Genomic DNA, 18,919 nt, shown 5'->3' on the forward strand with positions numbered 1-18,919 from the left:
TGTATAAAGTGGTTCAATAAGTAGTGAATAATTATAGAAATCGACAGTATTACAGTGAAGCGTTAAAGTAGAATAATTGTACGGATCGATTGCATGTTTTTTTTCTACACCGTACATAGCCGAACGTACTTATAAGAAATATTATACCACCTTTTAAAATTTATGCGTAGACTTTTTTGTTTCTATTTTGAATGAAAATCGCTTTCAATGAATATCACTATCAAATTTTCGGATTTTTTTCGTTATTTAATCTAAACATTTTTAAAAAAAAATATTCGGCGTTTTGTAAAATGTCAAACTAAGGGTGCGTAAAATATCATCTGTCTCGTTGAATCCTAAGCATATTCAATAATATATTTCACCACGTGACCGTGGGTGAAAAGTGACATGTCATGTCCTTTTTACCATTACTACAATGTATTATAAATGGGCATTTATATTCATATGCATAAATATATAATATATATGTATAATTTTTTGTCAAAAGGATATGTCACATCACTCAATAAGAGAATTAGCAATAATGTTCATCATTTATAAAAACTTTTGTTGGTATTTTTGTTTTAGTAGTATTTTAAAATGATATAGTATGTATGTATATATATATATATATTTAATAAATATTAAAACAATATCCATGTCAACTAAGGGATCAAATATGGTACACATTTTCCTATTCTCATTTTAATAATACGTTAATGAAAAAAATGATGCTACAGAAATTCATCAATTATATTTTCAACAATTATTTAAAAACTAATTTTAGTACTAGTTGCAAGTAGGTAAATTATTTTATTCAGATAAAGTTAGTGGGTAATAAAATAAAAAAATCTTAAACATGATTTAATGTAGTTTCTGTGCATAATTTATATTAGTATTGCGAAGATAGTTTATATTGTTACAAATTAACAATGATTTGTCAAATAACTGTCTATTTTAAAACATTTTTTTTTTTTTTTATGTAAAAATTGATACGACCAAGTAACTATTCAACTTACTCAATTATTAGTATAAATCAAATGTAATATTATTTTAATCATCAATTTATTATTAAAATAGCATATAGTATACACTCATCATTGTGTCTTAACAGTTAACAGGATTTAATTGACAAACATACTCAATAACAATCAAATAATAATCGGTTAAAATGCATTAAAAAAACTTAGATTTTATGAATAGCTCTGGTTAACCAAAAATTAATAAAACTGATATAATATAGTTTTAAAAATAAGCGATCATATTTTATTTCTTCAATGTTTTCAGTTATTTTTTTTTGAAACTCCTGAGTTACTCAAAAAGGGCTCCCTATTACAAACTTTTTAAAATATAATATTAATAATATTTTTAATCTAGTTATGCGTTACTAATTGCAATTATTTACATTTTTATAAATGTCTCACTATATTTTCTAAAAAAATGAAGTTGAATTTTTTTTTTTAAATGTACCATACACTATTATTTAAGTCTTACTTTTATTTTGTTTATCGACATTGAGAAAGTACGTAATAACCAAGATAACCCAAGTATTCTAATCATTATTCATATTTTATTTACTGCTTATAATATGTCATGTAACTTGTAAATAATAATACTTACACTATTTAGTGTCACTATAAAGATTTTCACGATTATCTATTACTACAAATACGTTTATAAAATGTATATTATATCATACTTCTATGTACAAAAATAAAGGTAATACAAATGTAGATCCCTTGATCAAATTTATCAGAATTGACATTAAGATGTATATTTATTCGTTAGTTGTCATTAAAATATTAAATTGTTTTATGCCTATGTTATAACTAAAAATGTTTAATTCTTGAACTATATATATTTATATAATTTATATTAATTGCCTGTTTATTGGCTTCAAAATAAAACTAAAGGGAGTAATTCAAATTCAATTAATAATAAAAAACAAAATATTTAGGTCTATTTAAATTATATTAAAAAGAGATGTTTAAATAATTCAAAATGAAAAACACGATGATTATATATTAACTAATAACTATGTCGAGCTGGAATATAGAAATAACGTATCAAATATCAATCGAGTATGAAGTAACGATGTCATGATGACCTTTCGGAATTGTAGAAATTTCCCTTGTACTTGAATGGAGTATCTACACAATAACTTGAACTAAGTACCTTGAGGATATTATAAATTACAATAGTTACTATACCTGAAACTTGATAAGTAAACACTGATCATTATTAAACCGTATGACATAAATATTTATTGAATTCAAGTATGATTTTATAAATAATTTAGTTGAACAAAATTGTACATTACTGATTTATAACACTTTTTTTGATAAACGATGCGATAATGCTCATAAACGATTTTTTCTTAAAACGAATGATAAAATTTTAAATTTTATTACAACTATCAACCCATTGGCATGCATTTTTTTTATAATTAATCAGATAAACACAAAACAGTATATTTTCGTGGTAGTATATGATAATATTATTGTCGTCTGATCATCGCTAATGTATCGAATAAATAAAATGTATAGTATTCCCATAGTATAAATGTGAACATAAATTAATACATTTTACCATTTGTAAATATAGTAAACATAAAAACGATTTATTGCTGAGAAATATTTTATATTGTGAAGTAATAGTATACTTGAATATAATTCTATTGAAATATATCTATCCACATATTATTACAATACTTGGGATCGATCCAAAATAGTAAAATAATGGTAAGAGCGATTTCAAAGTAGCTATACCCCTAAAAATGACGTATAGGTACATACCTACTATAAAAAATTAGTTAATTATTCTATGGGAGATTACGTTTGGAATGTTTACTTGTAGCTTAATATAGCTAAAAACCTAATGATCCATATAGTTAATATTTTTGGGTAACGAAAATATTTCAGTCCATTAAAAATTCTTGATGATATACATCACTAGCCAATTTTTGTTTTATTAAAAAAAAAAAAAAAAAAAAAAAAAAAAAAACTGTTTGCGATAAAAGTCAAATCCCGAATACCTACAACGTTTTTATTATACTATGTTAATGACATTATATTATTATAATATGGATTATGATTATCGGTGTAAAAGCTTGGACGTAATAATAAAGCAATAAATTATTTGTAACTAATGATGATAAAAGCACTGAACTGATTAACTCGTTTATTTGTTGTAGTTCATATTTTGTATAAGTTAATGTGCAATAAATAATTTATACTACCTATAACTGGACTACTATGGCATATCAGAAATATCCAGGTCTTGTGTTTTTCATAATAACTAATATTATGTATGGTGATATTATTACGACGGTTTTGGTCACTTTTACGCTATAATTTATTTAATACTTTAATGTTCTCGCATAATATATTATATTATATTTTTTTTACAGCGTTTGGTTTTACGACTTTGAAATGTATCGATTACATTGTACAGTACTTGCACCACTGTAGTACTAGTTATACAAGAATTAAAACATACGACATGTGTAAGTAAGTACGAACGTATATAATTAACAACGCCCACGAGTTTTTTTTTATATTTCATCTAAAGTTTACACAGACGTAGTGTTTACTGCGGGATTATGGACGAGTGAGCCAGAAAACAAAATAGTGTTTATAAATCATTTGGAAAATAATTATTTTCGTTTTTCCAAACAAACAGTAATAATTGGTTGGAAGAGTGTTTAAAACCGAAAATATCGGTCGAACGCGTGGGCTGATCGTTTAAAAACTATTGGACGTCGAACATCACATAATTTCAGTCATAATAAATGTCGTGTTTAATTAAAATCACTGCCCCGCAGAGTACTACGATATCGGTAAATTACATATTATCTATACATTTAATTATTGTGTAGAACACATTACATTATAATGCTATGAATAATTATTATAATATTACGTTCGTATTATACGGGTTATTTTTTACCTCTGTACTTTTGATATAACACAGAAGCATGGACCGGTGTCAAGACATGTTGACGGGGACCAATACGAGGAGGCTGCGGCGACGGTGGCTGTTGTTGTCGCGGAGGAGCACAATGACGCGGAACGCGTCGGGTTGATGGACGGGAAGGACGACGATGACGAGGAGGTGGAGGAATTCGAGGAACAGGAGTAGGCGTGTGTCGTGTCGGAGGAGTCAACGGCGGTAACGGCTTTCGACGATGACGGTGACGACAACGACGCAGTGGTGGTGGTCGTGGTGGTGATCGCGACGGCAGCGGCGTGACGGTGCTGACGCGCCGTCATGTCTCGGAGACGCGTTCACGCCACGCACCGGCGGCAGTGCGACGTCGGAGGATACAGCGGCGACGACTGTATCAACTGTGGCACGGACGGCACGCGGACCAACGACGCGGCGGGCGCCGCAACAGACGACGACCACGACGACCGCGACGACGGTGACGGCGACCGGTGCGAGGACAGCGACGATGACGACGGGCGCGGAGCCGCACGCGACAACAACAATGACAACAACAGCGACGACGACGACGACGACGACGGCGGCGATGACGACGATAACGATGAAGACCGCGAGTTCACCGAAGACGACCACCGTCCGGCGAGGGCTACCGCGAAAACGGCCTTCGACGACGCGATACCGGCGCCCCGGCGCCCCGGCCACCACATCGTCGACTCGTCGTCCACAATCCGAAGCCGGTGTTATGAATTTGTGTTTTCGAGCGTAGCGCCGATCTCCCGGTCCGTTGGCGGTAGAGCGGTAGCCGCGAAGCCGGTGGCACGGCGGCCAACGGAATTTCGTGTGTTATGATAATATTGTTATATTATACCGTGTACAGCGGCGTGTTATGTTTACGGTGATTACAATGTTTTTTAACGGGCGCGCGACGGCGGGACCGCGAAACAACAAATTAATATGATATTATCACGATCGTTGCGGAACGAACAAATTTTTTTTTTTCTCGACGAAAAAATAAACGACGACGATGACGAGTGCTTTCGGTATATTCTCTGGTTAAAAATCAAAAAACGACCGACGTCCAAATGTCACGCGCGTCCGTGTCAGACCGAAATCGGCGTGCGTGTTTTGTAAGTGCGTGTACGCGGGGGACGCTGTACCCTGACTGCAGGCCGCCGACGCGTCCTACGTTTCGACCCCAACTACGACACCGCGCGTACACATACGCCACACCTGCCACCGCCACCCGTCCCGCGCGCTCAGTACAACACATGCGTCCGAGCGACCGTCGTTTTCGGCCGCCGCCGCCGTCGGCGCGCGCGTGCCGGCCGGTCGGAGAAAAGAATATATACGCGCGCGGTGTGCCGCCGCCGCCGTTTTTCGCGCGGCGCGCGCGAAACGCCAGCCGAAAACGGACGCGCGCGCGCGGCTGCGGCGGCGGCGGCGGTGAAGCTTGCGTAGAGAGAGAGAGAGAGGAAATGATTGCGCGCGAAGGAGATTCGGAACGGCGGTTCGGCGGCGGTCTGAGGAGAGGCGGCGGGCGTGAGGGCGTGGGTGGCCCGGAGGTGATAGGGGGCACGGTGTGGGGGAGGTGAGAAAAAGAGAGATACCGCGAGAAAGAGAGAGTCATCGAGAGCGCGCGCCATCCGCCGGTCCACACGCCGCGATCGCCTCACTGCCGTCTGCACCGCCGTCACACTACCGCCGCCGCCGCCGTCTTCGTCTTCTTTTTCTTCTTCGTATTCTCCTACACCCGCGGCGGCGGCGGCGGCGGCGGCGGCGGCGGTAAGCCTGCGGATTCCCCGCTCACAATTGCTCGTTCGCTCGCTTCTATCCGCGCGGTAACGCGCACGCTCTCGATTTCTTGCGCCGAAACACACGGTGTGGTCGCGAGAATTATGTTTGTGACAACATGACAGATTAGCGTCGGGGCCGTGCGAGTTGAAAAATTTATACCCCGCGCACTGCACCACCGCCATCTCGCAGTGGTATACAATTGGTTTGCGATTGAAATTTATGGTCACCGTTCTGTCGGCCGATTTGGCGCAAGAATTTTTTTTTTTTTTTTTTTTTTTATTTCTGATTTTGATACTTCAATTGTTTTCTCTTCTCGCCGTGCCCACGACGTTTATAGATGTCATTATTTGCGTTTCGTATTCCCTCGTTCGCAATACGTTTTTACCGTCGTAACGTTATGATGTGGTCGTGATAAGCGTGTACCTCCATTACGATATTATTATAATAGTCGCGTTATTATTATTGTCGTGCACGGTGATATTACAGATTATACCCAAAAAAAAAAAAAAATATTTATCACCGTTCTCTCGTAAGATAAAACTCGATTTCAGTGTACCATACGACATAAAGAATATTAGATTTTAGATCCAATAATCAGATTTCCATCGACTTAACCCACGTTATCTCCGTGTGCATTCATTAACGTCGTGAATACAACGAGTTCGTTAAACATTTATGATTTCAATTTTACAGATTGTAACATGGCGAATGCTGCTTTTGCACAGGCATTGCATGTAGAATTAATAAATATAGACACCGGAAATATAATTTACGAATAAACTAAATAGTGAGTCTCATTATCATTACCCAATTATAGTGTATTATTCATCACTGATAAATAAATAATATCAATGTATCGGTAATAACTACATGTTTATTTTAAAAACGAAAACAATAAAACCACACAAATACCTATAATAAATGCTTATGGATAATATATTATTTAATACAATAATAACTGTTTTGGTTTGAGAAGAAATTAATTTTTAAATAATTATGAAACCTCGGATTGACAGTATTGCCAAGTAATACATTGACGCTATTAACCGTAAAAACTAAACAGATACGTCTTTTTAATTTTTTCGTAAAAATAATTACATATTAACTATATTAAAATATTCTTATCTTGTAGACGATATCAGTGACTACTATATTTTAATTTATCCCTTAAATAGATTTTGTAAAAAATAGTCTTTGCATTTTATCTTTTTTGTTTTCTATCAATGTGTAATTATTTGTAATTTGTCAAATGTCAATAAAATTGAGTGTTTTTAACGACATTATTGGTTACAGTTCGAGCACCCAGTTTATATTGAGTATATAAATATAAGCCTATAAAAAGTTAATGATATAATGTAATAAAATACCGTCAAACAGAAATTTCGATATAAAAATTGAGCTGTATATATATTTATAAGTACCAAAATTGAAAAAAACTGTGATACCCCATGTCACTCAACTAGAGTTACAGAAAATAAGTTTATAAGTCTACATCAGTGCTTCCCGTCTTTTTTTTACTCACAGAACCTTTGCAGGAGCTTTTTTTTTATGGATCTCCCATATAATTTTTGGAGTTATTCTATGTTAGAATCATAATTCAAATCAAAAATATTATTAATTAATTTATATTTTTCCTAATTTCTCACGGAACCCTTGGCACCGGCTGACGGAACACTAGTTGGGAAACACTGGTCTACATGATTATTATGACAATAAATCTGGCTCAAAAAGACTTTATATTTTGCATTCTCTCCCCTTAAATTTGATTAAAAACTAATAAAACCTATTAGTACAATTAGCATTAAATATAATAACATAATTAAAATAAAAAGAAAATTTTTAATGTATAATACTAAACCATAAATTAACCATATTAAACTAATATAACCATAAAAGTAGTTAATTATAATTGCATAGAAAATATTTTGTATAGTATAATGAATATACGTAATAGTTTTATTAAAAGCAAGCTAAATTTAAAATAAATTCTTGACTTGAGATAACGTATTATAAAACATACATTTAAAACCAAATAACTTTATGATTCGGTTAGAGAATAACAATTTTGTACTTAGCTAGAAAATTTTATCTAAATCAGTAAATATTTTATGTTTGATCCTAAAAATAAAATGAAAGTCATAAAATACATATATGTATTTTTTTATGCTGTTATTAGTTCTTTTGAACTTTTTTCAAATGCTTTTACAGCCATAACTCAGAAAATATTTGACATATAGTTTAAAGTGCACGTAAACTAACTTATTAATTTTTTGAGTAAAACTATAATACCTTAAGAAATGCGGCTAATTTTTTTTATAATATAAACCGAGGTTTAAATACAAATGTTTATTAAACTTAAAATCGTTACAATTCCGAACATGTTGATAACATCAAATACTGAATTACATTCTTGAATTTAGAGCATTGCTTTAATTTGTCTTATGACTAAAGTAACCAATGTACCTATACTTTATTTCAAATTAATATTAATGAATCATAAAATGTGTAGTTGTTATATTTCAGTGAATATTAATTATTAAAATGATAGGAAAGTAAAGAAATAAATAACAAATATTATTTTATGTAGTTGATACATAATTTCCATATTACTAAATATACCTTTACTGTCAATAGTTTTAATTAATTTAAAAACATATTTTTAAATATTATAATAAATAATGAATTTATATGTTTTGTGTCTTACAAGATAATACTACATTATAATCTAATATACTTTAGTACGAATAAAATAATTACGAAACAATAAGAAATAATGGAGCTATAAAGTTATTACTAATATAGTAATTATGTAATCAAAATTATTAAAGTTTAAGCTGGTCATAATACTTACTTACCTACTTATTTTCTATATTAATTGCAAAAATAGTAAATCAACGATGATATTTATTTTCGTAACGTGACTAATTAAAGGTAATTATTTTATTTTTATTCAAAAATAAATATTTTAAAGTAATAATTTATTTAACTTCTTTATTTTAATATTTAAAAAATTTGTAAGTTATTGAAATTATGGAAATGCATTTATTTTAATTTTTGATTATCACTTTTGGGTTAGTTATACAAATTTCTTCAAACCATTTTGATGTGTAAGTTGTTAAATATTTTAGTTAAATAATACAATCTTTTTATATTTATTATATGTTATTTTTATTTTAATCATCAACATTTTCAGGTATACGAATTCTATGAGTTAAAAGGTTTAAACGGTGAATCTTGTATCGGAATAACTTATTAATACAATAAATTTAAAAAAATTGAGTATAGAAAAAGTGTATCTCAAATTCTCAATTTATTGGTAAAACTCTATAACTAACTAATACATTAATTTAATTATAAACTTATATGAACTTGTGTTTAAAAAAAATAATTTTTTAGCTTTTTAATATTTTAATAACCATTTTATTTTCTATATAAAGTTTTTATAAATTATGTCTCAAGACAAAAGCTAATTAACAGAAAAAAGTTAGTTTTTGTTTATTTAAATTGTTATTCGAGTTTTCAGATTCAGAGTGTATTATTATGTTGAAAAATAATTGTGTCAACTAAATAGTTTTAGAAAACATTCGTCTAAAATAATAAATAAGCAATTCATAAAAATAACGACCTTCAACTAAAATGCAATTCCAGAGTAGGTCAGCGAATGAATACAATATGAGTGGCTACCGTAACCCTAAATACGTGCAATATATATTTTTAAATAAATACATAATACATAATACATTAAATAGACGCTTTGAAGTGTGACTTTCAAGTGACATAGTATATTTATTTTAATATTCCATTTATGCTATAGCATTGTAAAAATATTTAATATAGTATGTATCCATGTTACATTTTATGATAAATTAAACATCACTATTTATTTATAATATCGTATTATACCATCAATACCTTTATTTCAGCGTTGTCTGTAAGTTTGGTAGACATAGGAAAGGTATATTTTGTTTTCACTAACACTTGACTTCATGTTAAGATTATCCTCAATTTATTGTTCACATAGATTTATTTATATTGTATTTATGAAGAAAAGAAAAACATATTTATAAAACACGAGCATTTTGTATTTGAACAAGTGATATCTGATAATTGATAAAGCAATGCTATGTTGTTGATGATTATTAACATTTTTGTTTTTAGAACACGTAGATGTTATAGAACAATTCCACCAACTTTTAAAAATAGTTTAAAAATAATATTTCCTAGCTTAATAAATTAAGAATTTAATATAATTTATTGTACAAATACAATATATTGAATTGAAAACCAATAAAATATAATGGTTCGTATATCAAAACAAACATATTATATTTAAACAATATCTAGCCATAACAAATTTATATTACAAATTAATTAGATTAATTTGGCTGATCTTAATTTATAATAAAAAAAACTATGTGATTTACATATAGTTTAAAACAAGAATAAATCTATTTAAAGTATTTTATTTTATATATTTTTTTATATTGAAAAAGTAGTGTTTTGTTTATAAATACTGCCATCCAATTTGTGACAAACCTAATTCCAATCTAATCTTTTTCGTACACCTATTTTTCCACGGTTTACGTATAATTTATTTTATTTTTTTTAATTTACTGTCTAGTGACTCAATTTTTTCTCTAAATGAATCTAACTTTTTATATTACCCTAAATGATCGAATAGATAACACATCGAATTTTAGTATATTTTAATTATTTTAAAAAATATTCGTATTACAATATAATAGATTTGTTATTTTAAAATTCTTTTACAATTAAACTAAATGTTAAAATATGTATTATTTCAAAATACAAAAAATAATATAAAAGTTAATTGTAAAAAAAAATAGAATAAGCAAACAATATTTAAAATAGCACAAATAAAACAATGTATTTTTTCAATCTAAAATGTTTAAAATACAATCAATTAAATGACGCCTTTATGTCAAAATAATTGAAATCATTCTTACTTTACGGTTTACCACTTAGTTTAAGGTATAAAATAAACTTTATGTTATTATAGAACACTTATTTTGTATATAGAATTGACAGTTTTTATTTATTTAGATTTATTCAACATTAAATAAGGATTTTTCAAATAGAAAAATTACATTGGAGTGTTACTTTTTAAGGGTTGGTAAGAATTTTTAGATGGAGAATAACCTAAACAGTTTTTAATTAAAAATAATTATTATTGTTATGAAATTATTTACATTTAAATTAATTTTTTTAACTAAAAATCATAAATTTAATTAAAAAGATAAATTCAAATATTAATTAAATATCTTTAGCTATGGAAGTTCCAATTAGCATTTTCTTTAGTGATTTTTCTTTTAATATACTTTTGGCTAAAAGTATAAAAATAAATTTGACAAAATTCAGTTTAATATAAACAACAAATATTTTTATTGATTTTTAATGTTTATTTTTGAATTTCTTGTATAACACACAAAGTTCATCAATGTAGCAAACATATTACATATTGCTTTTTTTCAATAAAAATATTACAAGTTGAAGTTTTTTGATAAATTGTATGGATTTAGTTATTGTTGACTGTGAATAAAAATCATCAAACTTATACTTTAAATTAGCCAGTATCTAAAGATAAAATTTGGTCTATTGCAGTTATATAATTGAATGCTGAAGCTTAACATTATTGTTTTAATAATTTGAAATAATTGCATCAGATTAAGTAAAATATATTATATTATAATTTAATAGCTCTAGGTAAATGTATTTATATCGTGTTATTTATTTTTTTTTTCGGCAAAATATGTAAACAAATTACAATACAAAGGTTAGTTATGATATCGAAATGTCCAAGAACCAAGAAATGATCTCATAAAATGATTGTTTGAATTGTTTTCATAAACAAATTATGTTCACAACATTATTATCGACTAGAATATTTTGAGTGTAAACGTTGTGTGTGCATCAAAAGTTAGAAACTATAAGTCTCGAGGTTTCCAAAAGTTACGTATAATAATTAGTTGTTTCATCTGAGATTCCGTGTTTTCTTCCAAGCTTTAGAGGTTACCAAAGATCCTATCTGGTGGTGTACCTATGTAAGGTTTTCATTATCATTATTATATATATATATACATATTAAATAATAATGTATGGATATTTTTTGCAAAGGGCATAGCTTTTGAATAGTGTGGATTGCCGCAAAGATTACTTTCGGAGTTTGGACTTTCCATATGCTTCAAATAAGTTGAATCTTCGTTTCTGCGAAACGATCAATATAAAAATAATCGATAAATATCGATATCGTATTTTGTTTTTTTTTTTTTTTTTTTTAAGCAATAAACGTGGTCACCGGAAACAACAAGAGCGGTTGATGTAAGTGAACGATTTGGACCAGGTCCACGTTTCGGTTAGTATATGCGTTAGATACCGCAGCGACGCTCATGTGCGTAGGTTTTAATTAAACGCGAAAAAACCGGGCGTAATTGCAGAACGGTCGATTTAGTCGTGCTGTGTGGAAAACGAACGCTTTGCAATGTACAGTGTACATACTACATATATATATATTGTGTGTGTGTGTGTTTGTTTTTATTATTTTTTTGGCTCCGCCGTCCAATTACGGTTTCGGTAGGTACTTTTTGAAACCGTTCCTCCGAAACCGTCAGCTTTCCAGATAACGTTTGTCCGTAAACTAGCGTTATTGAACAAACATGATGCGCCTTAGTCTCATCCGACATGAGACGTTTGGTCTAACAAATCTACATTAACGCATTGTGCTGTTGTTCTGTAAAAATATATTACATATATATTTGTAATACTATGTTTTAATATTATAATATTATAAAGTGTTTGGGTATTTCGTCGAATTAAAACAAATTCATTATTTTATGCAAACACGCGTCGATGTTGTATAATCTTAATTTTGTTTCTGCGATTATAATAAAATGGTATTAAAATTATTACAGCCCATGGGTGGCCTTTGTCGATATTATTTGTATTCTGCATTAGATCAGCACCTAAAATTACTATAAAATATTTACATTTTCATCGATATCCGTCATATTTTTACAATCGTAGAAACAAAATTAAGATTATACTCTATAGCAGGGATGGCCAAATTGCGGCTCTCTTCATCGACGTATGCGCTCGCGGTCTTATTTACAAAAACCAAAATTTTTATTTTTTTTGCATACATTTTTATTATTATTATTATTATTTTATAATTTCATATTTCGTAATTTTATATGTTTATTGGATATTAGCTATCTTCATTAATTTTATGATAAAAAAGTACAGATTAGATAATTTGGCTCTTGATATAATTGCAATAATATATGTGACTCGCGTACATATTCATGTTGGCCACCCCTGCTCTATAATTTTGTTTCTACGATTGTAAAAAAATGATGGATATCGATGAAAATGTAAATAATACTTTATAGTTATTTTAGGTGCTGATCTAATGCAGAATACAATTAATATCGACGAAGGCCACCCATAGGCTGTAATACTTTTAATACCATTTTATTATAATATTATTATTGCGTCAATTTTTAACATTAGTTGTTTTAAAAAATTATATTTTTAAAAGAATAGTAGGCAAATGATACTAAAGTTATACCCATCATATCTGTAGGACTGAAAAATTGACCGATTCTGCATTAATTAAATTAAGGGAATTGGACAAATGTATTACTTACATAAAAATATACAATATGCTTATAAACATTTTCGACACAAGTTTTTTGTAAAATTTATTAACAATTAAACTTTTTAATCTAAAAATATGTAATTTTAAAGTAAATTTTAACTTAATACATATTATTTTTAAACTTTCCGCAAAACTTTGAATCTACAATAAAAAAAAAAATAATATAAATAAATCATTTTTAATAAATTATATTAATCAGAAATGTATGGAATGAATAATTTAAAAAAATAAAAATTGGAATATTTTATGATAATATAACTGAAGTTGATAATATTATGCATTACTAGTTATTGTTACATATATTTGTTAAAGAATTTTTAATTATATTTAGTAAATACGATTTTTCTAACTATAAATTAAATTGAATATAATTAAAAAAATCAAAAATCAAATCCTAATCTAGATATAACGGAAGTTCATGAACTTATCGAATAAACCATATTATTTCAAAATACGAGTAAAAGCGAGAAATCGTGATCAAGTTTAATATTATAAGTTATAACCGAAAATAATTCATTTCCCAGATGTCTGACTTTCTCATTAATTTTATAATAACACACTATATAAGAAATGACAAGTAAATACTGTGCCTGCGTTCTGCTAAACTAATAAATGTCTCACTACTTCTCGTGTAGTTAGTGAATACGATACATTATATTTCTGTATATGTGTGTTATGCAAACAGCGTTCAATGAGAAATACTAATAACATTTTTAATAGCATGAAATATAAATACAAGGAGGTACAAAACCGTCAAAGAATATACAATCAAGTATTGATACTATATATCAAATGTACATGATCACAAGAACCATTTGAATTTAATGTTAGTGTAATAGTGTTATATGCAAAAGGGATTTATTTTAATTCGATTGGCAAAATCGTATTAAAAGAAAATTTGGATGCTAAGCTTGAAATACGGTTTACGTCTTTTTGTACTAGGCTGTTCCATAAGAAACTCTAGCGGTCGTTTTTGAACTACATTCACAAATAAATTACTAACTCACAAAGAACGGGAAAACACAATAGTTGAAACTCAAAATATACCCACACCAGTATTTTGTATTCAAATGTAAACAATGGAGATTACAAATTAGAATACACAAAAAACTATAATAGAAACATTTTCATATGATATTTACTCTTCCAAACTAAAAAAAAAAAAAAATTAACATAGTGCAAAACACAATATTTGGTAAAATAATAGTCATATAGATTATGTTTATGCCATTGCCGTGTCTACATCGAGAGAATAATTATAATTTTCTACCCCATGGTCGAACAATGTCTTTTAAATAAATATTTTTTTGTCGTTTTTGTAATAATTAAAACAAAATGCGATGACCACATGGTATAATAAAAGTGATTTAAACATAAATTAAAAATAATAAATATATATATATATATGAACGAGGTCTTGTAGCAGTACAATTTATGAAACTATAATAATATACGCGATTCCGCGGGTAAAATAATTTGTTTTTCTTGTGCCATATTATTATTTTAATGCGTTTCGTTGTAAGCCGAAATAGCGATTTAACAAAAACATTGCCATTAAAGGCGTATCGCAAAATGCACATCTGTCGTTTACGTCTTGGATTTTGGATACCGGCTATGTGGAAAGACCGTTAATTTTATAGCAATCGAAATGTTAAAGAAATTTGGATGAGAATAAATTATGACGTTATTCTAAAAATGTTTCTATTTTATGCCACAAGCTTTTCAATGTTCTTATACGCCTAAATATTAAAAAACGTCGAAGTCCTTCTATATCATACCCACATGTGCGTCACGAAGTGTATTGTTATCGTTATTACTTATTATTATTATATAATTGAGAGATTAAGAATGATTTTATACGTATTTATGAAAACATTTTCGATGAAATGGTATATTTTTATGCTTCAATCAAAAGTCTATTATTCTTTGATAACTGTTTTATAAAAGTATACAGTAATAATATAAAAATTATATTGCACATGAACCACACACATTTATTACTAAAATAAAATTACTAATATTTAAACATATTAAAAAAGTACTTTTTTAAATTATGTAGTGACATACTGTATAGATCAGGGGTCGTTAAAAATAGTAACTTGAATACAATTTAAATGTCAATCCACCTTTGTTCGAATTTATTCTTATATACATTTAGTAGCTCCTCTAAAATATTTGAATGATGATTGTAAACAAAACAGCTGTATGTGTTATAGATCTTTATCAAAAAAACTATGGTCATCTCTGATATATATTATATATGTATATATCGACAGGTTATACCGCAATAGATATATTATTGCACTAGAAAAAATGAAATTAATAAATGGTTGTGAAATAACCGTGTTATAGGTATAATTTTATCACTAAAAATAGTCAAAACCAAAAGAAGGCAATAATTTAGAGGACAGTATAATTATGTGACCTCACTTTAGGATTCAAACTATATCTAACTTAATATGTTTTTACAATACTATCTACTCCGAATACGTTGTTAAAATATATAATAAATAATAATAGTAGTGTAATTTGTATTAAAATACAAATCTAATTGTTAATTTTACATTTCAATATTAATAAATGTTGAGCTGGCCTTATTAAAAAGAATTATATGATAATGAAATGATTAATATTTGTTTATAAATACGGGAAGATGTGATTTTCAAAACATCTGTAATATTTCAATCACATTAATTAATCATAATTTATTTACATATTGTTTGTAATAAAAATATATGTTTAAGTCAAATTCATCTTTGTAAGTAGTTTGAAATTAAAAACTATTTGTTTTATCGTAAACTCGTAACAAAGTCCCCAAAATATCCAAGATATAAAAATATCAAATTACCAATAAGTTCTTTTAGTTCATAAACAAAAGTACATCTAATTTAAGTTAGACTCTACAGGTTTCTGCGACCACGATTAAATAAACGTTAAAGGGTTTAACGTACATTTCTATAAACCATATATATTAATAAATAACTGGTTAGATATTATTATGTTAAGTTCATATTATATATGTTAGAAAAAACAGAATAGCAATTAAGTTAACAAAATATGATAAATATAATATATCAGTCGACGTGATGTTCCATCAATAATTGTATGTCATTATTAAAATGTATAAAAACTCTATACAAGGGCCGGAAATTAATTTCTATCCGAGTCCGGAAGATTAAAATAATAAATAAACGAGGGCCGGACAAACAATTTTTTCGTCAAATCTTTATATTAATTAATTACATAGTCTTATTGAGCTATTTTTACGGTCCAGCTTTATGTCCTCTGCAATCCGGATTTGGACCTCACCGCCAGTAGTCGTCCTATAATGTATTCTAATCATCTCACTAATTTTTATAATAATTAAATTATTTAAAGTAATAATCACAGTAAAATATTAATATAAATTATATTTTTTTTCAACCAATTGGCAATTTGTAACCGGGAAACCATCAGTGGAATGACAAAAATTGTAATATAATTTACGCTAAAAACGTTAAGCTCGGCTCCAATTTTTGACGTGGTAAAGTAATTTTTTAATTAGATTGAAGGTAAGAATGAACGTCGATGTCACGTCAACAAAATCAACTAAATAATGTAATATCGTTTTTTCTCATTTTATCATAATTTTATATTTAAAAACAAAATGTTTTCTTAAAATAATAAAACATAATAAATATATTTTTTTTTTAGAAAAATGTATTTCCAATGAATGTTTGTTTTTAATTTTTAATTTATTATGTACCAATAATAAATATATTATCTACAACTGTTATAGAAGTAATTAATTTAAAACGTTTTGCATTGTCGATGAGGAAATTAATAATATCTCAAATACCAATTTTATTTTTATTTTTAGGAATATCTACATCCTAATATTTTAGATATTAGTTAATAGGTAAACGAAATGTTTTTGAAAAATAATACAAATACGAGTTGCTGATTTCTCAGATAGTAATTGTTAATTAATTTTTTGGTCTAAGTATAACTTTGATCGAAGAATTTCGAATTTTTTAATAATTTTTATCGTTTTATTCAGTAAAAAATGTCTTAATAAAAGTCAAATGTAATACAATTTATTTGCAACTACTACTTTATATGCGAGTATAGTGTATATTATATAACAGATTAGGAGGAATTCGATGTCCCATTTTTTTATTTTGTAATTTTTTTAAAAATTACATTATAGTTTCTATAAACATTTGTTCACAGTGCTTATATAAAAAGTTTATCCTTGCATATTTGAAGATTGATATTCATTGGTGGTAAACTTGCTAAAAAAGTGTATTTTTTATCTTTTAACAGTTGCATAACAAATAGTACCTAAAAAACCATTGCGTATGTTTAAAATAAAAACTCAAGTGAGGTATACCATTACGTTTCTGACGAAATGTCTTCGGTACGATATTTGAATCTTGATGATTAATTATTAGTTTCCAATAACTATTTTTTCCGCCTCGAGAAAAGCAAAACAAGACTAGTTCACTACGAGCTTCACCCTTCGATCACTCATTGTAACTTATTTAAGTTGTTCAGTTATTTTTCATAGCGTTTCACAGTACATGTTTGCTGATCGCATAAGCTTACTCGTAGCAATTAGAGACAATTATTATGTTTGGTTCAAAAATAGCCGAGTACAGTTAAAAAGTGTAATATTATAATATATACACAAAACCCACGAGATTTCTAGTCAGGTATTGTATAGAATATTATAATATAGTATTATCGATTGTATAATACCTGATGTATTTACTATTTTGGATACGGGCATCATTCATGTACTCGTACTATGTTTTATGACTGTCTATATATGATGTGTCTTAAAGTCGCAATTTTTTATGGTACTCATTTGAGGGCAGATATTTTCCACTCGTATATTTCTCCGTAAATAGCTATCAGAACACATCGGTTAGTGACGGTATAAACTTATTTTCACATGACAATCTGTAATTTTTTATTAAAATATTATTGAGTAATAATTATTCATTAGATCATTTTATCAAAAATCTTATCTTTTTTTTGTAAAATTCAAACAAATAGTTTTTCATTAATTAAAATGTTTATACTCAGGATTAAAGTCCTTAAAAAATGATTTTACAAAAATATAAGTCATATGTAAAATTAGGGCTAGCATTTATTATACTAGGACTATTTTTAAAATTGATTATAAATGTTGATAGATTAATATAAATTACTAAAATTTTTTTAATCACCATAGCTTTCATACCTTCAACGCCCATTAACATGAACTTTTATTCTTAAAAATAAAAATAAAATAACTCAAAAATTACTCATATCAATTTTAATTTTAATATTTAAATTTGTTTAATGAAATTAAATATTAAATGAAAAAATGTGGGAGAGCATTCTTGGTGAATCATCCGATATACATACATTATATATACGTCATGTATAATGTATATATTGTTATAAAGTATAAACATTAAACATACTATACTAAAGGTTTTATTATTATTACTATATTAAATTGTGTAGGTATATGTATTATGTAGGCCAATTGCTCCG

The 18,919-nt window shown here is 28.4% G+C and overlaps 1 protein-coding gene across 5 annotated transcripts in view; it reads right to left on the bottom strand.

Annotated features, from left to right (window-relative positions):
* Window positions 1-18,919, bottom strand: part of LOC113550088 (small conductance calcium-activated potassium channel protein) — a 245,212-nt gene that overhangs the window by 91,412 nt on the left and 134,881 nt on the right. Inside the window, exon 1 of one of the 5 annotated variants that reach the window (XM_026951719.1) lies at window positions 3,928-5,108. The exons of the other annotated variants lie outside the window; for them this stretch is intronic. Coding sequence (XP_026807520.1) covers window positions 3,928-3,957 — 30 coding nt within the window. The 5' untranslated portion in view covers window positions 3,958-5,108. Of the gene's footprint in view, window positions 1-3,927; window positions 5,109-18,919 lie in introns of those variants that run through there. 5 annotated transcript variants of the gene reach the window in all.

This window comes from Rhopalosiphum maidis, chromosome 4 (assembly GCF_003676215.2).
Source record: "Rhopalosiphum maidis isolate BTI-1 chromosome 4, ASM367621v3, whole genome shotgun sequence".
NCBI classification, from domain to species: domain Eukaryota; kingdom Metazoa; phylum Arthropoda; class Insecta; order Hemiptera; family Aphididae; genus Rhopalosiphum; species Rhopalosiphum maidis.